General features: G+C 37.2%; 1 protein-coding gene across 4 annotated transcripts in view; it reads right to left on the bottom strand.

Moving 5' to 3' along the window:
• The window catches only part of LOC148360124 (solute carrier family 4 member 11-like), a 41703-nt gene extending 20802 nt beyond the window's left edge, over positions 1-20901 (bottom strand). The window contains exons 1-7 of one of the 4 annotated variants that reach the window (XM_088343558.1): positions 20641-20901; positions 5510-5557; positions 2927-3022; positions 2621-2664; positions 1308-1527; positions 1150-1231; positions 813-936 (exon numbers count right to left, since the gene is read on the bottom strand). In XM_088343558.1, coding sequence (XP_088199684.1) covers positions 813-936; positions 1150-1231; positions 1308-1527; positions 2621-2664; positions 2927-3022; positions 5510-5557; positions 20641-20701 — 675 coding nt within the window. In that variant the 5' untranslated portion in view covers positions 20702-20901. Of the gene's footprint in view, positions 1-812; positions 937-1149; positions 1232-1307; positions 1528-2620; positions 2665-2926; positions 3023-5509; positions 5558-5720; positions 5729-11790; positions 11979-12632; positions 12726-20640 lie in introns of those variants that run through there. The other 3 variants (XM_088343557.1, XM_088343559.1, XM_088343560.1) reach the window with 3 other exon arrangements.
• Positions 20902-27725: the final 6824 nt, after the last annotated feature.

Raw genomic sequence — 27725 nt, 5'->3', positions numbered from 1 at the left:
TAAGTCTTTATTAAATATCAGGACTTTCTAGAATATATTAGGAAAAGAAATTTTAAAAAACAATTTATTGTACATAATAATTGCAAAATTCAACAATATTACAATTATTTATCAAAATTAATGATTTGATTTTGAATTAATCTAACAGTAAAATACTTAAAAAGATTTAAAATTCCCGACATTTTTTTTTCTTTTGATAAAAATAATTCTAAATATAAAAGTCATAAATAATCAAAAATATGATTTGACAGATCTGAAAAAAATAAAAGTCAGCATAATAACTTTTTCAATAATTGCAATTTTTTTCTAACGGGACTTTCACATAAAATGTTATTCGTAAATCACTTTAAGCCAATGAAATGAGACTTAAAAAAAACACTAAGCGGAAAATTTTTAAAAATGAAGAAAATGAAAATCTCCTTTTTCCCCGCCCAACAACCAGGAACGCCAAATACAAAGAAACAAACGATGAATCAATTAGAAATACAATAAATAATAAAGCAAATGAAATTGTAAAATAAATACACTTATGGCAAGGCACAGACTAACCATGTGAAAAAAAGGGCTCTGGGGAAGATCATACTGTTCTATTTCTATCCATTCATCTAATTACTAAAAAAAAAAAAGAATAGAGGATAACCGTTAGAGAGTAGACGGATAATTTTGATTTTTGGGGATAATCACAATCACCGAAAAGCAAGTTATAAAGAAAAAAACGGATCAACAATCCCTTTTCTGATCACATCTCCTGCTCATTTTCAGATTTCTTTCACCCCCTTCCAATTCAACCAAGCTAGTTAACGTGTGTTTACCGTTCTGGGCGGGGCCAAGATGAGGATAACGTAGCGTGCCTCGCAGCAGTCCGCTCCCCAATTTTGTGGCCGTTCTAGACGTGTGATGCAAACGTGGCGTCTTTGCAGGCTACTCACATTGCAGCTGGACAACAGAGTAAGTCAAAACTTTATATCCAATATTAATAAGAGGCTAAGGTGACTTGTTTCAACCAATAAAGTTTAAATATTTCACTTCAGTCAGCTCTATAGTAGAAAAATCAAAACAAATGTTAGTTCCCCTATAAATAGTCATTACAAAGACTGTTGATGCAGCATGAAATTGACAGTGTGGGCAATGTCACGGACGTGAACTCACAGAATACAAAGCCATGACTGCTGGTAATGAATCCCGGTGGATGTCACGGTCACCCCTTGAATAGTTTCTGACAGCAGGTGAACTGTTGGCATAAGACCAAGTGGAAATGATCCAAACTGGAATCACCGGCTGTCTCGTCTTATGCTTCACGCTCTTACCGTTGAGTTCCCTCCTCCCCGCGTCTGTGAAAAGCGAGTCCATCACCTTGTCCACGTCACACCTTATGTGACCGTCCTCTACCGCGCCATTCAACATTCGCCTCAGGACTTTATCCAAAGTGGACGCTCCCTCGTCCAGGTGGACGCTCGCCTGGGCCAGGAAAGTGTCCACGTCTCTGTGGGCGCGAACCTCCTCGCTGAAGTCCATCGGCTTCACATACTACCGGAATAGTGACAGTAAAGTTACTTGACTCAAATCAGACTTATTTCAAATGACTTGGTCTGTTGTTTGCATTTGAAATCCTGCATATTCAAGAGAGTATTTCATTTTTATTTTTTTAACCCACCACTATACTATTAAGTTCACATCAGACACATACAAACTAAGTTATCTAAGAGCGTTTCAATAATTAATAAAGCCAAATTCCTTTTAAACTATAATGCATTGTATTTATTATATTGTTCTCTAGTTCTGCCATACATAACATATTGTGCATAAGTCTGGGGCAATAATTACATAAGTTCACTACAGCCCCTTTTTGTCCTCCAAAAACTTGCAATTAGAACCATACACAGGGTAGGATATCGGGATCATATTCATGTTTTATTCCTGCAGTCCAAATGATCAAAATTGGATGATTGAGTAACATTTTTCACTTCACAACTGCTATTTAAGGTCAACAAAAACATAGTGCCAGAAAAAAACATCCAAAAATTATTCATCCGGAAAGAGGGAAATTATAACTTAAGGGGCTGTAGTAAATTCAAAATCCCAAAGGTGAGAACTACCAGGAAAAGTATGTGTGTGTCTGTGTGTGGAGTCAAACTTTGGAACAATTTACAAGACGAGATCAAACTAGGTCCAACTATTCATGTGTTCAAATTTAAATACAAAAAAAAACATTACTGGCGAAATACAGAGATGAAGAAAATGGGGTATGAGTGATATGGGAAATTGGAAATACTGCGTTTACAACTATGGTTAACTAACTCCGTATATACCGTTTTACGTAAGTCGAATGGTCGTAAGTAGGGGAGTGTCTTTATTGTTCACTACATAAGAGTTAAATATTTGTATTTGACTGAAAATGTTGTCTCAAACATCCAATTTTAAGTCTTTTTTTCCTTATTTTCAGTTTTTTTTTAAAATTTCCCTGTCTAAAATTGTTTAACTCCAATTTTGGGTTTTTTTACCATTTTTTTTCTCAAATGTTGTAAGCCTTTTTTTTTACTAAAATATATGGTAAAATAAGAACCTTTTTGGCTCACATAACAATTACAATTTTGGAAAAGACTATTTTATATTTTTCTACCTTTCTTGTTGTGTTTAAAAGGCCAAACCCTGGACCTTCTGCATCTGTAAATACAAACAATGACAACACCACTTATAAATAAACAAACACAAATTAGCTTTGTTTTACCAAATTACACATTTGCTAACTTTACATAGAAATATGGCAAGTTAGTGTTGTTTCCTTTTTTTTTCAAAAATATTTTTTAGCCATAACTCAACAAATATATATATATATATTAGCTTAATGAGTGTTGCGTGCAATTAAAAAAATCAATAAAAAAATCAATAATGTTGTTTAACTTTAAGGCCCACTCAACTAACACACCTGACATGCTTAGTTGGCTGTCGTTGTCCTGAACGTGGCCCTTGTCCTTGACGGTAGAATTTTTCCCATAATCCTCGTACTCAGCATCACGTCGCTCTGCGGAAAGACCGGTTGCTACCTTTGAATTAATAATTCATAAAAATAATTGAATTGCACAACGCAAGCCACATTGATTTCATTCCTTAGCCTTCTGTAAAATAAACAGGTTCTTTATTGAACTGCAAATGTTATATTATCCACATCAAGGATGTATATAGTTAGCCAGGCTTTATTTGTTTTGCACCCTGGCATCCAGCCGCAAGTACAGAGAGAGAAATTCAATAGAATAAATTAATAAAAATACCCGCAGCAATGTAACAAATTTCACCGCCTCATAAATTCCTTTATTGTGCAGCCGATAAATACACGAGGATGGAAGGAGAAACACAGGTTTAGAATCCTGAAATGAAGCAAGAAGACGGAGTGATGAATTCCCCTCTTGGAGATTTTCTGCCTCGCAATGTAGCTATTTATCAAGACTCAACAATCCAGTATTCATCTGAGTATGCAGTCATGTTTATTTGTATAGCCCTTAATCACAAAGAGTCTCAAAAGGCTGCACAGACCACAGATTATTGCAAACCACAGACTATTAAGACACCATCTCCTGATCTAAAACCGACATGAGGGCAAGGAAAAACTGCATTGAATATTCTTAACAAAAATCCATTCACGAGCACAGGGGTGCTCTAATTAAAAAATAAAATTAAAAAATAAAAACTAATTTTAAAAAAACAGGGACAAACCATATATTTTAAGACAAAATTCAACAAAACCGCCAAACCATGATTTGATCAAATCTATGTAATAATAATAATACCGGTGCCTCTGTCTTAGATAAATATCTTGGTGCGTGGGTGTTTCCCTTAACCACCAGTGGTGTAGGGGCACCATTCCCTGTGGTGTGTCTTGGGCCAGTACAGCCTGGTGAGGCCCATCCCTTTCCAGGCCAACATATGTTTCCACCCGGTCTTGAACCGGGGATCTTTAGCTCCTACTAATACTACTACTACTAATAACTGTACAACAATAGGGTAGGTTCTGTAAACCACAAGGGTCGTTGGGGAACCATTTCCTGTGGTGTGCCTTGGGCAAATACATCCTGGTGGCACCCATACCTCTCCAGGCCAACAAATGTGTTCACCCGATCTCAAACCGGGGACCTTTCACTACTACCATTAGTACTAATAACAGTATAACAAGGAATATTACACACTGTCCTATTAGGAGTGTTGAGGCTCATTTCGACCACAAATTTCATCATAAATAATGGTTTCTTAACAAGGTGCAAGCAAAGTATTTTGGAAAAATGACACAAAATACTGCAAACGATAAGGATATCCTTGTATTTACCTTCGGAACAGATTGCACTGAGCTAGAGAGCGATGAGAGTGCCTTGCACTGTGCGTAGAGATACAACCACCTCTACCGCTCACCCAATCAAATTGCTCTGAGTGCTTTGCTGGAGTTTTAGGTGTTTTTGAGTGTTTTCTCGGGGGTTTCAACATAAAGTATCTCAACAGTGAACATCCGTAGTTTAATGATCTTCCATTCAACGGATCTACTCCGAAAACGGGGTATGTTGATGTGACACACTGACTGTAAACTGTAGTTAGGAATCTCCCAGATATATAATGGACTGAACCTAGTGTTATTGCTGTCCTGCTCCAGTTTCACCTCGACCTGGACTAATGCGTTTGAAAAGCCGCAGAGAAAAGTATTAAAGTTAAATTTCATCTCTGAGCCTTATGTACTCATGAAAGGAGCCATATATGGCTCGCGAGCCATAAGTTCCGGACCACTCCACTAGCACGTGAATTGAGATGTCCCCCTCCTCCAACACGCCTGGTTCATATGATGAAGATCTTCATCAGGCCTCTCCAAAGCTTTCTTATGAGCAATTGATTCAGGAGTGTCAGAGGAGGGAGAAAGGGTCTTTGTTTATTGTCTTCAGGGGAATGAACTGGTGAGGAAGGCGGGCTCTGTTGTGGGCACAGAGCTGGACAGCCTGACAACTGTAGCTGAGAGACGGGCACTGAACAAGCTGCGGTCAATCATGGACAATTCATTACATCCACTACACAGCATCATCTCCAAACAGAAGAGCAGCTTCAGCGACAGACTGATGTCACAGTCTTGTCCCACGGACAGACTGAGGAGATCATTTCTTCCTCATGCCATGAGGCTCTTTACCTCCACCCGGGGGAATAAAAGCCCACATTAAACCCCACCCATACATTTGCATATTACCCTATTTTTATTACAGTGTGTATTTTATGTAGCACTATTTAAATACCCCATAGCAAAATGTTGTATTGGGTATTTTGTATTCTATATCTTTATTTTATTATTTATTTTTCAACACAAGGATACTGCTGGAAGTGTGAATTTCCCTACGGGGATGAATAAAGTATCTATCTATCCATCTATCAATGAAAAGTTGTGATTTTTATCTTTGAAGGAAACATTTATTGCCCAAAAAAGTAAATGGCAGCATGGTATTAATATAGTGAGTATAAATATATCATAAAGAAAAATACAAACCCATTTCTTGAAACGCATATCCGTTGGAGTTCCCGGATGGTGGGCCCTCTAAGAACACAAACATATTACATTTGAATTTTTCGTTTCACAACATTCACACAATATTAAATCAATAAATATCACGAATTTAGGTGAACCAAAAAGGCAACAATTGAAAGGAAATACAGAATATATTTATAATTTCAGACAATCATATTTATTAGCGACTAACGTAGTAGCGGAAGTCTTACCCGATTAATACCGTAGAAGAAGAAATGTCAAACCATATGGAAAGATAAAGAAGAACAATAAAGTGGCAGATTTAAATAACTGTTGAACACTTTTGCTGAGTCATGTTTCGTAAGTAATGGTTTCCATTTTGAAATAAATACAATTAAGTCACTGGCCAGATATTTTCTCAATTTGGTATTTATTTTGCCTAATTGTTTTACGTCGTTAAATAATGTCGTCAGTTATAGCAACACGGTACTGTAATTGTTAAATAATTAATAAGAGGAATATTATATCTACATTTGCATGAGATTTATCTTCAATGTGCTTACAATTTTAAGTTCATTAATCTGAATTTAACTTAATAGCGCCTACGAGTTTACATTCGTTAATCGTTCCTTGAATAGCTCAATTATTTATTATTGTAGTTCTCATATTGTGCTCATGGCGTCGCTGTTGCAGAAGCGACAAAGCTCAATAACATGCACAGACCTTTACAAAAATACTACTACTAAAACACATACATATTTTAGGGTATTAAAACTTCCTCCAAACAATCTTTTGGGTGATCAAAAAAACTAAAGTAGGGCCATAATGAAAGTGCTCTTTTAACTAACCTAAACCCCCTAAACAAATAGCAGATCAGAAAAGCTACTTGTTTTCCTTTATCATTTTACAGTACTATTACGATGCTTTCTATTTATTATCCTTCATATTTGATGAGGAAAACAATCAAATGAGTCGTAAAATGTAAAATTGTTTTTTCCTTGTAATGTTTTTTTTTTCGCTTTGAAACCCCAGCGTGTAATATTACCACTAGAGAGCGCTGTTGGGCAATGCGAGCAAAAAACTGCCAAATATCACTGTGCGACTACCAGGTATGGCTTCTTTGTAAAAGAAATACTGTACAATTGTTTTCCACCTATGATATTTTATAATGAAAATTAACATTTGTATGATAGTTCATGTTTTTTTTGCCTAGTGTTCAAATTAAGGTGTTTTTTTAACCTAATGAAAGTTTGTTTGTACCACTAGGATGCACTAAATATCACATACTGTCCCTTTAAGTACAAAGATATTAAAATATATATATATATTTAAATGGTTGCTTTTAACACATCTCTTTATGTTAGATTTATTTCATTAGAAAAAAAAATCAAAAATACTTCACTGCAAGTACTGATACTGGATTCAAGCGCTGATGCCAGCCTCATTTTAAATATTGATACTCGATATGGTTGCACATACAAGTATCGGCTTCCATCCAATGTCCATGTTCCTCTTGAAAATAGAGGAATATTATATTTTAATTAATTTTATGTTATTTTAGGGGAAAATAATTTGTATTTATATTTTTTTGAATAATTTTATATTTGTATTGGGTTGAAATAAAAAAGCCTTATTTTCCTTTTTTATGATTTTTTAAAAATTGTTTTACTTATTTCACATATTAAAAATTGTCTTAAAAATTGTTTTTTAAACTTTACACTTTGAAACTGCACACATATAGAGAAAAAGGGAAATATGTTTTTTCTAAAAAAGAAAATAAAGATTTGTATAGTAAAATAATCTGGGTTTGGGTGATTGAAGAAAGAAGTGGGTCATGATAAAGATGCTGCTTTATTTTGGTAAAACAAACTTAAATCTATTGCCAAAACACGAGGCTGTACTTGCCAGTTTATTTTGCACATCTGGTTAGCTGCTACTCTTGCACTCTTTGCACTAATGTATAATACTATACATAGCCATAATTATTTAGTATATTATTAGTACTTCAATAGTCCAACTCAATACAACATTTGATTTATATCTGTACATTCAAGGAAACTGCGGGTCAGATGCATCGACATTTCGTTCTGTATACACGTGTACTAGAATGACAATAAAGTAGATCTGAATCTGAATCTGAAAAACCTTTAAAAAGTTTGCAACTGCTACCATCATGGTACAGTAGTTTCATATGACAAAATTCTAAAGTCAGAGCGTTCTTATACCAGATAGGGTTTATTGAACTAAGACCCCAAAAGTCCAGTGGATTTGGCAGTACTTATCATTTCACATGTGCTCTATATTACATGCATCTATTTTATATTTGTGTCCTCATGGTTGACAGTGAATTTCTTGTGTCTGACGAGCCACCCATACAGTCACAACACAGATAACGATAGTTTTCAGTGAACATCATTGCTGACATCCCGAAGGAAGACAAAGTACCCTGAAAAGACCCACACAAAGGCGGTGAGAGGATGCCAACACCTCAAATTGTTAACATAGTATTTGTTTATTATTATGACAGCCTCTCTGTTTATAAATCAAGACCTTGCGAGTGCACTAACACAGAGTATTATTTTGTTAGTGTCGATATTAATGCAATAATACATTTTAACATCATGTTGAGGGAATAAATAGCATGCAGTGATGAGGCACAAAAAGAATATTCCACTCTCACTTACAATGAAAACCAGACAGCAGCTGTGCCTGATGTTTTCGTAAGCAATCGTGTTTCTGTTAAGTTGAGCTGTTTTTCTCTGAAACCTCCTGAGCTAGTCTCACTCTTGTAACAGCTTAGCACAGAACAAGTTTTTCCACCTCACGGGAGATGCCAGGCAACCTGATAGTTCAAGCGATGTGCTTTTTGTATCACACATTCCGTACCCGTGAGACGTTGTTATCGCAGTGCCACTAAGATATAGATCAAGCTTGTCACAGGTAGGAAGTCATTGTGCAGGATCGATGATTGAGACATAATCAGAAAATGAAATTGGCCGAAGAAAGAAAATAAATATATATTTTTTAACTTTTTTTGCTCAGTAGTAATGTGTTTTTGTAGTGCGATGGTTAGCACATTCGTGCAAGATCACCGGTTCGAGACCGGGTAGAAATATTTGTTGGCCTGGACAGGGATGGGCGCCACCAGGCTGTACTTGCCCAAGACACACCACAAAAAATGGTGCCCCTGCGATCCTCGTATTTAAGGGATCCACCCACCCACCAATGTTCTGATACAATCCTGAGACTAGAAATCAAGGACAATCACTTGATTAGTGACAAAATCAGGATATGATCAATCAAAACATATATTATTTAAATTGTAGTATATCGTGGAATATTAAATATACAGTATTGCAGTATTATACTGTATTATTTACAGTATTATGTTTTTAACAACGTTTTTGAGGGAGCAAAGTCTTCTCTATAACGCTTTCTGCTTAATGCATGTGGGGCTGTGTACAGTAATGGTTTACTTTTCACAGTTTCAACACTTTATTTGCATTGCTCATTGTGATCTGAATTCTGATTGACCAATTGGCTAAACAGTCTCTCCTTTTTTTATAATTTGATGGTACAGTAGTTATTTGTAATAAATTAGAAAATGTTTATACAGTACTTTTTTTGGGATGAACAAATGCTTGGGGCTGTGAAAAGGGTTTCAGTGTATAACACAGTATTTAATTGTATAGTAGATGTAAAAAAAAATCAAGGTTTCTACTTAATGGATTTCGCCTATCACGGTTTTTGGGGGGAGCATAGCATATGCAATAACTGAGTGCTTACTGTACATACAGACATGTCATAAGGAAATTTTAATTTGTATTGGTATATATGAGAGAGAGAGAGAGACAGAGAGAGAGAGAGTCAGACTTGGATTCTCGGTCCAAAAATTCTGATCAAGACACTACTGATTTACAGTTTTACCTGCATATTTTATATTCAGTAGTCAATTTGCTATTTTCATGAATCAAAACATTTGCTTTAGTACAATCACAGTACCACAAAAACATTAGAAAATTCATAAGGGCGGCAGTAGCTCAGGAGGTAGAGCGCTCGTCTTGGGATCAAGGGATCTCAGTTCGAATCCCGGCTTGTCCGTGTTACATGTCGAAGTGTAAGACACTGAACCCCTAATACCCCCAATAAGCAGGTTAGCGCCTTACGTGGCTGCAAGGCCGCTGTTGGGAAATGTGGAGCACACTGTAAAGCGCTTTGGGAAGTCATTGACTTGAAAAGTGCTATATAAATGCAGATCATTTAATTTTATATAGTGTTCCTACACTCCTGTATATGGCCTTTATTTTTTGTTTTATGACCATTTAAACTTGTATTCAGATATGACACCAATTGAACACATCGTTGTCTTTTCGTTTGGTCAAAATTTGTCTTTTTTGGTTCCAGCTGTGTCAAATGCAAGGAAAACAGCCTTCATCCTACTGATTTGCTAATGGTGAGTTTGTCTTTTGTTACAATTATGACAAACTTAAAGTAAGTGTCAATACAATGTTCAATAATTGACAACAGCGGAGCCCAAGTTCAATATTATATCAAGTAAACAAATTGTAATGAAAGAATTACAATCTAAGAAAATTGGTTAGGATTATAGAAAGCTATGACCCTCCAAATTTTGCTAAAAAAGGAAGTCTTGCCTGTTTGAACTAAACTAAAATAATGTCATTATTTTTACACGAGGTATTACAGATTCCGTGTTTTTGATCATACTAACTATCATTAACTAAAATTCTCTGCATCTAACAATTTAAAAGGTTGGATTCTCCACGGCCTCGCTCTCTCTCAATAAGAAGAGAATGTACTTGATCAATAAGAAAACAAACAGAAATTTACTGCTGCTTGAAATCCTTCAAAATGCTTCAATTTTAATTATGTGTTTTCAAGAATTGTAAAGTCCTTGAATTTTGGGTGAAGTGCTTGTAAATACTTGAAATTGTTGCTATGTTTCTCAACAAGTCTGCCTAAAAATGACACCAACACTGCTCTCTTGTGGCTTAGCTTTGCCATTGCATTTCCCCCCCACAATTTACAGCAGCTGGCATTCATTTGTATGGCATTGTCCAATGATGCATCATCGCCCTCTATTGGTCGCACCCAAAAGGACAGGTGCATTCTACAGCTAAACTGGACACGATGAAATGTATATTAGTGCAAGGATTAGATATGAATTATGGAGATTTATTATGGGATACGCAAACAATTAGGATAGCGTTTCCCAGTGGTAAATTGTATTTGGAAGAACTTCCTGCAACTGCAAATGTATGGTACTTATTACTCATGTTTACTCAACACCTATAATGGGAGAAATTATGTCTTAAAAACAAATATATACATGAATTACTCAAGATCGGAAAATCAAGTCTTGATAAATGCACACGCAAGATTAAAAATCGTATATGAACTGTAAATTACAGATGTATCTTTTGCTCTGAGAACTACATGATTCACTTTATTATAATGATACTGGAGAAATTGGAAAATTGGCTTTGTAAGTTCTTTAAAAGTGCTTGAATTTGGCAATGAAAAATGTGTACGATTCCCTGAAATTAACAAAAGAACACAGGTTATGTCTCTGTACACAAAAGGCTTTCGTATTTTAGAGTATGAAGATTCTGTCACTGATATAATTCTGGTTTACTTCATCACGTGTAGTTGGGGTAAACCGGCCTGAACTGTTTCTGAAACCGTGTTTGCGCTCGGCGTCCCAATGTACACATCGGGATACAAAATAAGCAAATATCAGGAAGTGAAGTCTCACGGCTCAGTCCACTTCAACACCTCAATGTCTTGCAATTGATAACCACCTGATGTTTGCTCATCCGGCATAGTGGACGGCGCCAGTGGACCAACAATAATCCCGGCTATAAACGCTTTCCGGAGACGTTTGTGGATGTGAATCTCATATCATAACAATCACTTAAGGAGCTACTCAAGTAATACCGCAGAAGACATCATAGCACAAAAAAAGTAGGCAGTTGTAAAACACGAGACATTTTTTTTTTCTTAATCCTCCTAATCTGTGACCTGTGATCGAGTTTTAACTGGTTTGCGGCGACCAAAAAGTACAAGTATAGGAAAATATCTATAAAAAATCTCCGGTAAAGCCTTGTTTTATTGGTTAAAATATCAAAATAACATTTTCTTGTGACTCAATACAACCACATCTCAACTCCAAGCGATATATGGTTGCCTTGGTTGCACAGCAGCAAACTCTTAAACCACACACATTTACAAAGATAAAAACGCACTCATGACCCAAAATCCCACCCTGCCCCCGAAAAACTTACCAGCTGGGACGAAACAGAGGACTTTTTTACCCTCCATTTTATACAGGATTTAAGTTGAGATGTTCTCCAGAGGTCAACCCATAGTTTAGGTGTTTGCCTTGCTCTCTCTCTTTCTCCCTCTCTCCCACTCCATATCTTACAGGCTAAAGCAAAGACACGATCACACGTGCAGCACCTAAGACCTGCTCTACAAGCACATGGGTTTTAAAGAGGAAGTGGTTAAGTGACGTGTGGGGGTGGAGACGGGTTTTTCCCAGCTGGGTCCCAGCTGAAAATATATATAGGTGTCATCCAGTGTAGTGTTTTTCAACTGGTGGTTTGGGACCCAAAATCAGCTCGCGGGTTTTTGCCTGAGGAAAATAGTGCTAAGAAAAAAGAAAAAAATAACCGAGGGTCATTTAAGCCATTTAACCATGGATGGCAGTTGTAATAGTAAAAATATGACCAGTTCTCCCATGAATCCATTCATTCCTCCAAACTCAGGTTATTGTTACAGCTAATGTGAAAATACAGTGGAACCTCGGTTCTCGACCATAATCCGTTCCATTTCTTTGTACGAAAACCGATTTGTACGATCACCGAAGTCGTTTTTTCCCATTAAAAATAATGTAAAATTGTTTTAATCCGTTCCAACACCCTAAATGTTTACCACGAAAGTAAACATGAAGCTAACCCAGGCTAATCGTACGTTAGCGTAATCTTCCGTACGAAAGATTACGCTAACATGAACGTGTAAAAATAAAAAAATTAGGTCGTTTACACGTCATTTAGCACCCGGGTCTCCACAACAAGTGGTGAGCGGTTAAAGGATAAAGAAAAGAATTATAAGTAGGATTTCTTACCTTGGCGGTTGTCTGCAGAAGCCATGCTGTATTCCTGAAAGAAGGGAAACTCGCACACCTTCTTCATATTTTGCTAATATTCCTTTCTTAAATGCAATAGTTGTACACACTACTCCTCTTTTTTCACCTGTAGCAACTTTGCTGCTTGCACCGACCTTCTTCCGAGGCATAATTAGGAGTTAAAACACTCCCTTCACCGCTTTTGAAAAACGAAAGCAGAGAAGGAGTGCGCGTTGTCGTGACAACAGTTCTTCACGATGGGTGGGGGCAATCTACACTCGTACGCCGCTCAGCGTCGCCCCCTAGCGTACCGGCGTTCGAACTCCGATTTTTTGAACGAAAAGCGAAGCAAGAATTTCTCGAAATTTTGGGTCGAGAATCGATTTGTTCGAACTGAGAGGCGTTCGAAAACCGAGGTTCCACTGTAAGTACTGCTTAATTTTCTTCAAAGTTTTTCAGAACAGTATTTGCATATTGATTGTGTAATTAATTTGCACTTTGTGGATAATAACTGCTACAGAAGAAATTAATGTTTCCGTCCATAGTGTTGTGTTGATTGTTCCGATTCAGTGAGTTGAATTTCTCTTCTTTGAAATATACTGTATGTATATGTGTATATATATATATATATATATATATATATATATATATTTTTTTTTTTTTTTTTTTTTTTAATATCTTTTTTGCTATTTCTCATGTCCACTGTGAGAGACTAAACTAAAAAGAAAATTCCAGAAATCACAATGCATGATTTTTTATCAATGTATTTGTGTTATACAGCTGCAAATAAGTATTTCATCTAGAATTCTGACCCTGAAAGACCCGTTACTCCTCCCATTAGAAGTCCACCTGCACTCCATGTATGATCCTGAATCAGATGCACCTGTTTGAGGTTGTTAGCTTCATAAAGACACCTGTCCACCCCATACAATCGGTATGATTGTATAAATTGTATGATTGCATAAAGTAAAAGACTTTAACATTACGAAGACCAAAGAGCTGTCCAAAGAAACCAGACACAGAATTGTACACCTCCACAAGGCTGGAAAGGGCTAGGGAGCAATTGCTAAGAAGCATGGTGAAAAAAGGTCCACTGTTGGAACAATCATTAGAAAATGGAAGAACCTAAACATGACGGTCAAACCCATTCGGAGTGGAGCCCCATGCAAAATATCGTGGGCTCTCAATGATTCTAAGAAAGGGGAGGAATCAGCCCATAACTACACGACAGGAGTTGGTCAATGACATAAAAAGAGCTGGGACCACTGTTTCCGAGGTTACTGTAGGTATTACACTAAGACGTCATGATTTAAAAACATGCATGGCACGATATTGTATTTTGTGATTTTGGGAAACAACCTCCTTCCCTCAGTCATAGCATTTAAGACTGATCATACCTGAGTCTTCCAACACGACAACGACCCGAAGCACACAGCCAGGCAAACCAAGGAGTGGCTAGGTAAGAAGCATCTCAAGGTTCTAGCATGGCCCAGCCAGTCTCCAGGTCTGAACCCAATCAAAAATCTTTAGGAGGGTGGTCAAACCCCATGTTTCTCAGCGAAAGCCCAGAAACCTAACTGATTTAGAGAAGATCTGGGTGGAGGAGTGGGCCAAGATCCCTCCTGCAGTGTGTGCAGACTACAGGAACCGTTTGACCTCTGTAATAGCAAACACAGGCTACTGTACCAAATATTAACATTCATTTTCTCAGGTGTTCAAATACTTATTTGCAGGTATATCACACAAATAAATCGTTACAAAAATCATGCATTGTGATTTCTGGTATTTTCTTTTTAGTTTATCTTTCTCACAGTTGACATGCACCTATGAAGAAGATTTCAGACCCATCCATGATTTCTAAGTGGGAGAAATAGCAAAATTAGCAGGGTGTTCAAATACTTATTTTCTTCACTGTATCTACCAGCAAAATAAAACAGAACAATGTTAAGGTGGCACTGTCATATATATACCGGTATATATATTGCAGTATTTGCACTTTCTCATTTCATGTTTGCGTGTTGACTCTGTTAATAATGTCTAAAGCTATTTAGATGAAGCGTTTTAGATTTTATTAAAAACGGAGCTTATTGAGCATCAAAGAGATTCCTATTACTAGTTGTTTCGGTTTTGCTGGTCTTTTTTTTTTTAAGCGTGGATATATTTTATATATTTTTCAAATTGCACACATCTTTTATTCGATAAATGTCAGAAGTGGATATTTGTACTCGATTTGGCTTAAAGCTTGTTATTAGGGTCCAATGGTGGGTCCTGAAGTCAGGCCAGTGGAGAACCATTGATCTAGTGGTAGTTTTTCGTTCCTATACCCAATGTTAAAAGACGGTGGGGATTTTCCAGTAAAGGAAGACAGTGCCTTTGGACACTCTTAATGAGATAGAGATGCATGGAGGGAACTCTGTAAAGTTTACAAATGTTAAATGTGTTTCTAATGTAACAATAATCTATTGTAGATGACCAAGCACAATTGTACCTTTAAGGGAGTTAAGTTTTCAATCTGACTGATGATTTATGATACGTTTGTACAATCCCAAAATTAACGTGTACTTCTGTTTTTTATTGTGCCATTAATCATTTAAATGAGGCTTTCACAAGGGCCATTCGCTCTTCTCTTTTTCACCACTAAGTGGTGCTCTAACGACGTTTTTGTGTTGCCAGCAAGACTTTATCAATAGGACAAGTCTGTAATGACTTGTTTGCTGTTATACTTTATTAACGATCAGCCATTCCATTACCACTTAGCCCAGGTGGCATTACTATGCATGTTAACGTTTCTTTTTACCTTTTCTGGAATAACCTTACATTAGGCTTAAAATCCTCTGAAAGTGTAACTCCTCCATTTTGGCCTAAGTACGTGACCTTGGGGTACTACAGTACAAATCTAAATAATCTTATGTCTGTTTGAATTCCTATATTTCAAGAAGAGAAACATCATTCACTGTTTAAAATGGTAAGTTATTTGGAAACATTTTTGTCCGTTTTTAAACTCAAAACCCCTGCATGCTTGTTGAACTTTCACCTTCGCTAGTGCTGGTCAAACAGTGACTACTAAACAATGAGCAATGAAATGCTGCATTAATCAACTAATTTTCCATGCAAGGGCGACCTTTTCAAAGTTTATGGTACAGTGACACATTAATCCAACTCCTACGAACTCACGAGAGTGAGAAAACAAATGCAAAAGGTATATTTTCTCTACACAATTTTGCTTCATAATCTATGCTAATGACGTATAACTTTACGTACTTTGCTTAACTAAATTCATTGTGTAGCATTCTTTAAAGATTAAATATTACCATTAAAACAGATATACAGCACTTTATTGTGAGTCCATTTAAATCCTATAAAGATACTTTTAGTCTATGTTTTCAGCATAGAGAACCTTCAAGCACTCTGTTTCCTACATGAGCACTGGATCACATATAAATGCTACTGAGTCAGTTTGCAAATAAAATTCGACCTCTTGAGACCTATAGATGTACAACCAGGGTTGGGTAGGGTTACTTTAACTTGATTACTTTCAATTACAGCTCCCGTGTTATTTTCGATTGTTCTCGATTGTTCTCAGCTCAGGGATGCTGCTGGAAATGTGAATTTCCCTTCGGGGATGAACAAAGTATCTATCTATCTATCTATCTATCTATCTACTTTTGGATTACTCCAATACCAAATATGCTAATTAAAGACAAAAGAAACTAAATATGAATAAAATTACTAAATTTTGTGCAGGCTAACGGAATACATGGAACGGCAAAAATGATGTTGGCAAGCTGTTTGGATTTATTTTCATTTTGTTTCTGTCGCATTTTATGTTAGTTTTGCCGGAGATCAAAGAGATCAAAGCCAGGAGAGAAAGCTTACTACGTGTTGTGAGTCATAATTTTATTCATATTTCTTTTGTCTTTTATTAGCATATTTGGTATTGGAGTAATCCAAAAGTAATTGAAAGTAATCAAGTTAAAGTAACCCTACCCAACCCTGTGTACAACACGGTAAAAGTCACTGTTTCCCGTCAAACACTAAAATCTCCAGGATTCTTCATTTTCCTCATGTTGAGGTTTTTGAGTTTTTCCTTGCCCTCATATACATTTTAGATCAGGGGATGGTGTTATAATAGTTTGTAGTCTGCAATAATCTGTGGTGTGTGCAGCCCTTTAAGACTCCTTGTGATTAAGGGCATCACAGATAAACATTGACTTGACTTGACAGACTCTTGATGCAATACTCCACACAGGCAGAACAAGCACTTACTGAATCAAAGAAGGCAACCATGGTTAGGAGCTGTTTAGGAAATATTGCCTACTTTAGCCATTACATTGTTGATGCATCCATCCATCTGCAAAACTGATTGTGCCGGAAAAGTTGCAGGGATGTGCATACTCTTCCAAAACTCATTTTCCCTCCGTCAAAGGATATCCTGGTAACATGCTGTTTTAGTGTGTGATGTTTATGAGACGTTCAACATATAACACTCCAGATTGCAATGAATGTATTGAAATTGTGTAAATATCGGCCTTAAACCCAAAAATATATTTGAAAATATATTTTCAAATATATAGGATTCAGAATTCATTTCATTTCAAAAATATATTTAATGGTGGCCTACAATACATGAGTAGCAGTTTTAATTGCATCTGCCATTTTTATTGTTGTCTCAATTTTGTCCAATTTTAGTCGCACAGATTCAGGCAGCATTCTATTCATCTTTTTCAGGAAAAGCAATGTAACTGGATGAATCCATACATTGCTATTTTGTCTATGTGCCAACATTAAAAGGACAATAGACAGGATTTAAAGACTATTTTTGTGTCCTATTAATAAGCACATAGATTTGTGTACTAGTTATTGTAAAGGGTGTTTTGGTCTTGCTTTATTTACTCATGTAGAATTGATGTGTTGTTGAAAATGTTTTGTTTTTGTTTGGCAACATTTTCAATGAAAAAGAAAATCCCTCCTCCTAGTTTAAGATACAGTACATGGTATGCTAAGGGCTTTAAGGATCGTTTGAAAAATGAACAAATTGGTAAATCTCAGTGGGATTAGAACTCTGTGTGCAAGGCCATTTGCATATGACTTATTTGTTGTCGGTTTACCTACTGCATAAGTTAATGAACTTCCCAACACTTCAAATTTTCTATGAACTTGTAATATTACAAAAACATATTTGCTACATATCTAAATAGCATTTAAAGGGGAAAGATCAAAAGGTATTTGATGAACCTTTATCTTTGAAAGAACTATTATCCAGTGCAAATAGTTTTTTTTTGTTTTTTTTGGGCATGGCATCAATAGGTCCCATTTTCGCTACATCGATGTCTGAAAAGACATGAAAGTACAAATATTAGAAGTGCAACAAGAAGAAACAGAAGAAGAAAGGCAGCTGTGACAAAAATAACTGAAGTTTCATGGCACGATATCATCTTTTCAAAATAGGCCCGATTTTTAGTCCGTGCACACACTTATGAATTGTACGATGCTGGCATGATTATGAATTAAATACTCTACACTTGTACACTCAGTTACAGTATTGCCCCTCCAGGTGTTTAGTGTTGAATGAATGCGATAAGAATTAGTTTTGTTTTGTGGTTGTACACTCTGCTGACCTTGCATTTTAATGTTAGAATGTTTTGAGGTTGCAACGAACACAAACTCTACCAGCTTGTATTTTGGAATGAGAATATGTCAACATGCTTCTCAGGGAGGCACATGTTTGCTGCTTTTAATTTGATTGTTACATTTAGAATGGTTCACCAATGTTTGACTTGTTATGACTTTATTGCTGTTTGTGATGGACATCGGCTCATGACAACGTTCACTGCGCATGCTTTCTTTGTTGACAACTATTTTCAATGCCTGAAGCCAAGTCAAGTCATGTTTATTTGTACGGCCCTTTATCACAAGAAGTCTCAAAGGGCTGCACAGACCACAGACTATTACAGACTATAGACCATTATTACACCATTCCCTGATCCAAAACCTACATGAGGGCAAGGAAAAATTCAAAACCTCAGCATGAGAAAATGAAGAAAGAGAAGGGACCGCACATGAGGTTATCCCCCTTCGAGGATGACAAGGCTGCAATGTATGTTGCAAGGGCATCAATAAACAATACACAGAAAAATAAGGACTCCGTCTGAAACATAACAAACGTTTCAGACTATTATTCTAGTTAATTCTCCCTTCACAGGGGTAGACAAACTACAGCCTGTGAACTAAATTTGGCCCACCAAAGGAAAATGGTAAAAAGGATAGTATATATAAACTTGGGGAAAAAAAATGTTTTACGGCTGATAAAGTGTCTACCACCATTTAAAAAAAAAAACATTTTTGTGTAATGCTAGGGGTCATCTTTCAAAGGGTTGGCTACATTTTTTCTGACTTGCTTTTTTTAATCATGTCTCATCTCATCTCATCAGCTGCACCGCTTATCCTCAGTAGGGTCGCGGGGATGCTGGAGCCCATCCCAGCAATCATCGGGCAGTGGGCAGGGGACACCCTGGACTGGTTGCCAGTCAATCGCAGGGCACACGGGGACAGACAACTCACTCGCTCAGTCACACCTAGGGACAATTTGGACCGGCCAATTTACCTGAAATGCATGTTTTTGGAATGTGGGAGGAAACCGGAGTGCCCGGAGGAAACCCACGCAAGCACGGGGGGAACATACAAACTCCGCACAGTAAGGCCGGGAGCTGGATTTGAACCCACTTAGGAGGTTCCCACGACCTCAGAACTGTGCCGCACACGCGCTAACCACTGCCCCGCCGTGCTGCCCTTTTTAATCATGTATTTATATTAATTATGAGGATATTTATAAATGTTCATGCAAAAACACTTTACAGATAGCCGTATTGCATTCTGAGTTTTTTTAATTATTATTATTGATTTGAATACTAGGCACAAATACATAAAATATCACACCAATGTTAATTTTTATAAAACGTCGTTGGTCAAAAAATTTGTAGATAGATAGATAGATAGATAGATAGGTTAGATACTTTATACATCCCCGTAGGGAAATTCACACTTCCAGCAGTATCCTTGTGTTGAAAATTAAAATAATAAAATAAAGATATAGAATACAAACATACCCAATATAACGTTTTGCTATAGAGTATTTAAATAGTGCTACGGAAAATACAGTATACACACTGTAATAAAAATAGGGTAATATGCAAATGTGGGGGTGGGGTTTAATGTGGGCTTTTACTCCCCCGGGTGGAGATAAAGAGCCTCATGGCATGAGGAAGAAATGATCTCCTCAGTCTGTCCGTGGAACAAGACTGTGACAGCAGTCTGTCGCTGGAGCTGCTCCTCTGTTTGGAGATGATGCTGTGTAATGGATGTAATAAATTGTCCATGATTGACCGCAGTATACCTTTCTCAAGTTGGAATCCCTACCTAGAAGTCGCCGTCATGTTTGTCTGGTATCTTGCTGCTACGTTGTGCTCTGTGGCACTGATTTTCATAGTCATATAGTGCACACTGGGGCTTTAAAAATTGACACAATACATTACTTTGTTTTAATTCTGACTTTTTGAAAACAACAATTTGATAAAACGGTCTATTGACAAATATAATGTGATATATATTTCAAATATAATGAAATATAATGTGCATGTAGAGATTTGCACATGTTTATTATTCATTATTTGCATGTTGCCACCGCAATTCTAAAAAAAAAAAAAAGGAGACTTCTCTATATTTTCCTTTATTTGAAAGGAGTATCTACAATGGGAAAAAATGCCCAAAAATGGAGTATGTCTTCTTTAAATAGCAGACGATATGAGAAAAATCATATGGGCATTATTTTTATTTTTCATACTGTATTGCCAAGGTATCGAATTTGAGACTTTTTTCTGAAGATTCAAAAAATTAATATTTTTTGTTCCTCTCATTTTTTGACCTAATGCGTCCCGCCACACAAAATATTTTCCAACCCCTGCTCTAATCCACAAAAAAATTAAAAGGATACAATTATTTCAAGTCTTACCTTGAGAAAAACGATTGAGCGTGACTTGGGGCGTAGCGTCGGCGTCCTTTTTTGTTTTCATGATGCGACACCTCCAAAGTCGTCCAAAATATTGTACTGGTTCAGATTAGAGGCCACAAAAAGTTTCAAAGCAATAGCAAAGCTGATGTTGGATGAGCCAGCTACGGACTGTGAGGGTCACAGGTAGGTAGATTGGAGCCAGACACCACCAATAAGTAACACCTTAATGCCCTCTCTGCCAATCACTTTGAGGCGAGAGGTAATAAGGAAGCATTGAGGAAAAACAGGTAGTTGTGAGGGGGGGCGAGGGCACAATAGCCAATGCCTGCTGGCTCTCTTTTGATATTTTAATATCACTTGACGGCTATGCTAATGCACGAGTGCGTTCGAAAGTTGCAACTGAAACAAAATATCAACTAAAATGATACACTGAAAGTAAAGTGTTGTTCAAATTTTTACTGCGGGTGTTTAGTGTCTAGTTATACAAGTTTTTTAGGGGATGTTGTAATTGTGGTCCGTGCAGCCCTTTGAGACTTGTTCTGTTTAAGGACCATGCATATATGACTTGACTTGAAGCGCTGAACATGTCCTTGGGGCAACTGAATAATCAAGTGTGGCATGTCTTTTAAGATGGTTGTGGCAATTTATTTGTTAGAACACAGATATACCAAGAGAAGCCAATCACCCTAATTACATTGTAAGTACTTCTGGTTTAATGTTCCTGTTCAAATCAAGACATCAACCATCTATTTTGACAACCGTAAGATAATAGAAGCCTTTACCGTGCTGAATTTCGGCAGTGTTTTCCCCTTTTATATAATCGTAATGGAAGGATATATTGCCATTCCATCATACTTTTATCACTCCAAAAGGTTTGATTTAAGTCATCAGAAACAACCTCATTTTCTTTTGACATTTACTGCTTTTGTATAATGAAAAATATTGTTTAAGCTTCCTTATTTTTCATGACAGCTCATTAAGGTTAGTGGTAGTTCAGAGTTTGTTTTTTTCCACGAGAATTGATACAAATGATCTACCTTTTCTTGTAATCTGTTACCTATTGTGTCAGCTCCCTCAGACAAAATGAATTAATTTTCCTCGCATTTCCTGCAATGGTGCTAAAGTAGGTGATTCAGATGTGGCCTAATCATCACCACAATGCCACCCTGCTTTTCACGCTGTTTGTGTTCATCCCAAATGAACCACCTTTTGTTAAAAAGCTTCTCATGATTTGCCTGAACTTTTCATTTGAGAATTCTCTTTAATAGTTCATTTCTCAAGGTTGCAGATTTCACATCTCAAAGGCAGAAACATCTCAAAACAAATCAGCCTCTAGGATTGCAGCACTTTTGCATGTGTGTGAGGTGCACAGAGACAAAAAATAAAAAAATTGGTGTAGGCCGTTTGATTCCACTAAAGTTGAAATCTCTATTGTGGGTGCAAAGAAGACAAGACAATGTGTGCAGCCGAAGCTTAACAGCTAAACACAACATGATCTTTGAACTTTTGGAAGCGCTTTCCCCCTGTTATCCAAGGAAGCTTTCTTTAAACCAAAACCTGTAACCCTGACTATATTGTCGCAACCCTGACAATAAAAAAAATGTTAAATGGTGGCTCATAGAGTGAGCAGGTCAGTATCAACTCATTGGCACTAAGGAATTTTATTTTGAGTTTCAAAATGGAAAATTCAGTTAATAACACTGCAAAAATGCATTCGGTCCATTTAGTGTCACTATATTAAAGGAATATTAAAGGTTTGAAGTTGGGCTTTAGCTTGTTATGGAAAAAACTTTACAGTATTACAAATGTACCGTTTATCAAATTGTTCGAATTAGTTATCTGACTCCATTAACCAAACACAAACTTCATTCTCCTAACAATGCATGCTCGTTTCTTCATTTAGGGAAAACTATTGACAAGAGACAAGCATTTCCACACGGGGGCACATGTATTTTCTTAAAGTATTTAACTAAGTGAATTCCATCGAATTTATCCAAATTATTATAGAATTAGTCGTCGTCGAGCCTCCCTCTCATTCTCCCATCTCTCTTCTTCCGTCCACGTCTTTTCAAAAGCCGGCGCGTCGGCCCCCCCCCCATGGGTGGGCCAGGAACTCCCCACGTGGCCCCCACCTAGTCGCCACCTCGTCTGACCGGTGCGCCACGAATGCCCCTTCCATGGGGCGGGTCAGGTTCCAGCTTCACCACCTCCTCGCCGAAAGGCGCCACCACGTCTAAAAAACTCACACCAACAAAGCTTATCAGAACACTTCTCCAAACAATGTCTGTTTTCCAGCTTCACAGGCTCCTCCGGCGTCAGCCCTTGTCCCCGTTATCAAAAGTCCCCAGCCAAAACACTCCACACTTGGAACGGCGCGACCTGTCATCGGACTTCAGCCTCCTCTGTGAAAAATCTTCATTGCATTCAATAACTGTAATTTGTATAAAATTGCACAAAATCCCTTATGGTCAAATAAATAAAATATACAATCCTTTAAGCTCGATAATGTTTTCTGAGTACAGGTAACATTTGATTTACAACCTAATTGGTTCCGACTAACTGGTTGTGAATCTGTTCTAATAGCGCCATCCCCTCAAGAGGCTGTATTGCATTACTGCACTGAGTGTAGTTGTAGATTGCTGTGCCGGCTGTTAAAAAAAAATGTCCGCTGTGCTGCTATGTGCTGCGGTGCCAGACATTGAATTAGAAAGATAAGTCTCTGCCAGGAAAAATGAGCTTCCACAGGTAAAAGCAACTTGCACAAGACTGAACACATCAAGAGACAATGAAATAATGAAAATGTCTCTTAGTGACACAGCAAAGTACAGTAGACTACAGTTCTATGTTAAATGAAAACAGTATTAATTTCTGAATATGATGTTATTGAAAAATTCCAACAAAAAGACATAAAAATATGAAAACAATTGGATTAAGTTCACAAAACTCTCCCGGCTACTTGCAATGGAGCTTTTAGCTGGTTGTCTTGGTGGCTCACAATATTGTCAAGACTTTAATGACATTTTGCAGTCACTGAGGCATGGACTTGATGAGTGACGAACAGTATTCTTCATCAATCTGGTGCCAACTCTCTTTGATTGCAATTGCCAGATCATCTTTGCAAGTCGGAGCCTTACTGTGGACAATTATTTTCAATTTCCACCACAGGTTTTCAATTGGGTTGAGATCTCGGCTATTTTCAGTCCATGATATTGACTGGATGCGTCTTTCTCCATGGAATGCTTTCACAGTTTCTTCTCTGTGGCATGATGCATTGTCATCTTGGAAAATGAGATCATCCCTAAACATTTTTTCAATTGAAGAAATTAGAAAGCTGTCCAAAATGTCCATGTAAACGTGTTCATTTATTGCAAATTTGACCACAGCCATCTCTCCATTGCTTTTGCCTGACTTACAGCCCCATTGTATTGTGGACTGTGGTAATTTTGATGTTCTCTTTGGGCAATCCTCTTTGTAAATCTCACCGGAATGGCACCAAACAAAAGTTTGGGCATCATCCACCCTGTCCAATGCAGATGCTTGACTCATCACTAAAGATAACCTTCATCCAGTCATCCGAAGTCCATGATTGCCTCACTTTAGCCCAATTACAGTCTTGTTTTTTGTGTTTAAGCGTCAACAATGGTTTACTTTTAGACTTCCTATATGAATTTCTCATTTCCATTAGATGATTTTGCACAGTTATTTCACATACAATGACTCCAACATCCCCCATTTCCTCTTCATTGGTCTTGTGCATTTTCTATTTTCAAGACATACGACCTTTAGTTGTTTGTCCTCCTTGGCCTACCAATATACTTGACTTTTACAACTTTCCCATGCTGTTTATACTTGGCCGAAATATTTTTTGATGAAGCTGACTGTGAACAGCCCACATCTTTGGCAACCATACGAGTAGAGTTACCTTTTTCAAGAAGTTTAACGATCCTGTCTATGGTCTGAAGAGACATGAATCTTGTTCGAGCCATGATTCTTGCCAATCTACTAAGTCCAGGAGCCCTCTAAGCTGTAATAACTGCATTGTCTTTAACTGAAGACTAACGGGCAGACTTAATCTAAGCCAGGTGCCCAATCAAGGAAAGGAAATTGACTAAGTGTGTCCTTATTTTCTACTCAAAATGCACTTTTTCCATATTTTTGTTCTAGAATTTAGTGATTCTATATTTATTTCCCTGCACTTGGTCTATAAAAGTAAAATTTACTGACTATTGCAATGATTTTTCTTCATTTATTTGAGCGTTTCTGAATGCCAATATGTTGCACTTTGGAATGACCTTACAAAATAAAATGTCTGAGTGAGGTCTTTCCCAAAACTGGTGATTCCATACTTATTGCTAGGGGTTGTAAGTGGAGGCAATTTGATAAGAGGGGTTATTATGAAAAGGTCACAAGCGCTTTGGTCAGTTAATGAACAACAATCAGGCAATGACTGACCCTGCACAACATCTTCCTCTCGTTGACGTTCCAGCTCTGTCTGAGTATTTAATGCCCATAACAGTGATAGACCTTTTGTGAACTACCTGGGACACAACGAGGGGGTTAGTCCTATGCTACGACGCTAATTGGTGACCTATTTTCTGGTTTAGCAGCAAGGTAACGCTAATAAGATAACTAAGGTCAAGCTAGAGATTGTAGTTGGCTACTTTTGTCTATTTTATACCAAGCCATTGAAAAACAGTTTTAGTTTTTCTAGAATTGATGTCTTACTGGGAACATTATATAAGTGGTTCAGTGGACTAAGTAGGGTTATAGAACCATCTCAGACAGATCTGCATTGCTCATCTAGAACGTTAGGGGGCAGTATTGACATATATGCTGTGATTTATGCCTTCTGTATTTCCTACTACATGGGAGAATATAGGATCAGTGACAATTTGAACAGATGGCATGTGATTGACGGGCGAGTGTCCAGATTGGAGCCTGCCATTCGCCCCTAGTTATCTGGCCTGGGCTCGAGCTCCCAGCATCTCTCAACACAACATACTAACTCAGGGCTTGTAAAAAATTGATGGATTGATGTGATTTAAACAGAATAAGAGATGAGATTCTGCTCTATGGCATTGGGCCGGTGACCATGTGTGGTCAGGAATGCCATATACACCAAAGGTTGGAAACTTGATTGCTGTTATTGATTTTTGTTTTTTCATATACCTGCCATGACATCAACTCATACATTATTTAAAAGTGCAAAAATGGATCAATAGTGCATAACAAACCAGCTTTGTCATGTGATATCCATAATGTTGGGCGTACAAGTTATGATTAAAACTTGTGTGTCGGACTGAAGCATAAGGTACAACTCTGAAGAAGTAGAAGCGCAACAAGGGAACTACTTATTTTGTGTGCATTCTGAACAACATTTTTTGGTTCCTGGCGACCAACTTGTCCAAAATGTCTTCTATAATGGATAAAGACTCTCAGGAGCCTTCGAGGCCACATCCAACCACTGATTAATTACTAAATTGATTGTAGGTTAGTTATAGATACAGTTTTGCTGTAAAAACTGCTTTTATTGAGACAGAAGTTTGTGCACCTTTTTATCCTTAGAATTCACAAACATTTTAGGTCCTCAGTTTACTTTCTGTCTTTGTCATGTCAGTGCTACTGTTCCCTAGCTTTTGCCTACATTTTTTATTAGGGTTGTCCCTATCTGATACTGAATCGGTCCAATTTCAGCCCCAAAAAAAGCAGTATTTTATATTAGCGGTTTCCATCCAAATTTCTCCTGTATGGGCACTTATACAGTATCTCCCTGATTCTGCTCCTCTGGATATACAATGCATAGAGTATATGTTCAAAACAAGTTCTTTTAATTTAATTAGCTTTCTGCGTTAACAATTTAGACCCTAAGTTTGAGAGGTTCATGATGCTAACCTGAATCAACTTGAGGATCCGGAATCGTCCAAATTCTAAATTTAGCCCAATCTCGTTTTAAAGAGAAAACATAAACCACAACTTGTATATTGGATAATATCGGTTATGGAGAATAGTCCGAGCTGGTTTCCCAAATTTATTTCAATAAAATTGTATTCAGACTAGCTAACCTATAAATTGGATCCAGGAACAATATTTATTGGTTATCATATCAGAAATAAGAATTTTCTGTACATCCCGATTTCTTGTTAAAAAACAAACGGATAAAACAAAATAAAGTCAGGATGTAGGACCAGATGTTCGAAATGAGGCCAATTACTCTAGAGATTTGGTTGTGAACCTTACTCCTTTTGCCATAAAAAATTCTGTCTAGATTTTTGTACAAAGAACTGGACCGACGTCGACTGTTCCGGCCGATTATCAGCACCGATATTTGGGAATTTGACGGATATCGGTATCGGCTTTTTCATCAATTAAAACTGGGTAAGAGGAGCAGGCTAGAGCTTTGCTGCGAGCCAAATTATTCTCTCATTCGCTCCTCCCCTCCTCTCCTTGTCTCTTATATCCCCCCACACCTTCTGATTGGGCGAACTGAAACAAAAGCTTTCCGGAATCCACATACTGCAGACTGGAACCAAGCCGCTAATAATATTAAAATTTTAAAAAGTCCGAGTGCCTTGCTAGAAAAGCGCTTGTGTGATTAAGATATAGCGTAAAAAGTGTAGTTGACTTGTTTTAGGGAAGGAGGTTCAGGTAGAGACTGATCAATTATACATTAGTTCGTCAATCAAGCGTATGTGTTTGTTATTGAGTGTGAGCATATAAAGCAAGCTAAAGAAAAAGGCTAAGTGATTAGCTGTTAACATAAGTTCTTCAATTGGACTCTAAAATAGGAGTGCCCATACTTTTCAATTCGCAGGCTCCGTTGGAATTTCCATGCACTTTTAGTTTTAAGTTAATTTAAGTCTTGTTGGTTGTATTGACATATTAATTGATTTTTAAAAAATAATCAGGGAACTATTTAAGTTTCCATGTCCCTTTATGCGAGTTGCTGCTAAGCCTAATTTTATTTTTTTGTATTTTTTTCCTGCACTGTGAGTTTTTGGTTTAAGTAAAGCATTAGTCATGTTAGTTGTGTTGAAATTCTGATTTAATGTTAAGTGTTTCAGGGAGCTATTTAGGTTTCTATGTAC

The sequence above is a fragment of the Urocampus carinirostris genome, chromosome 9 (assembly GCF_059441175.1).
Source record: "Urocampus carinirostris isolate Australia breed hairy pipefish chromosome 9, RoL_Ucar_1.0, whole genome shotgun sequence".
Classification (NCBI taxonomy): Eukaryota; Metazoa; Chordata; class Actinopteri; order Syngnathiformes; family Syngnathidae; genus Urocampus; species Urocampus carinirostris.
This window is presented reverse-complemented; position numbering and strand designations above follow the sequence as displayed.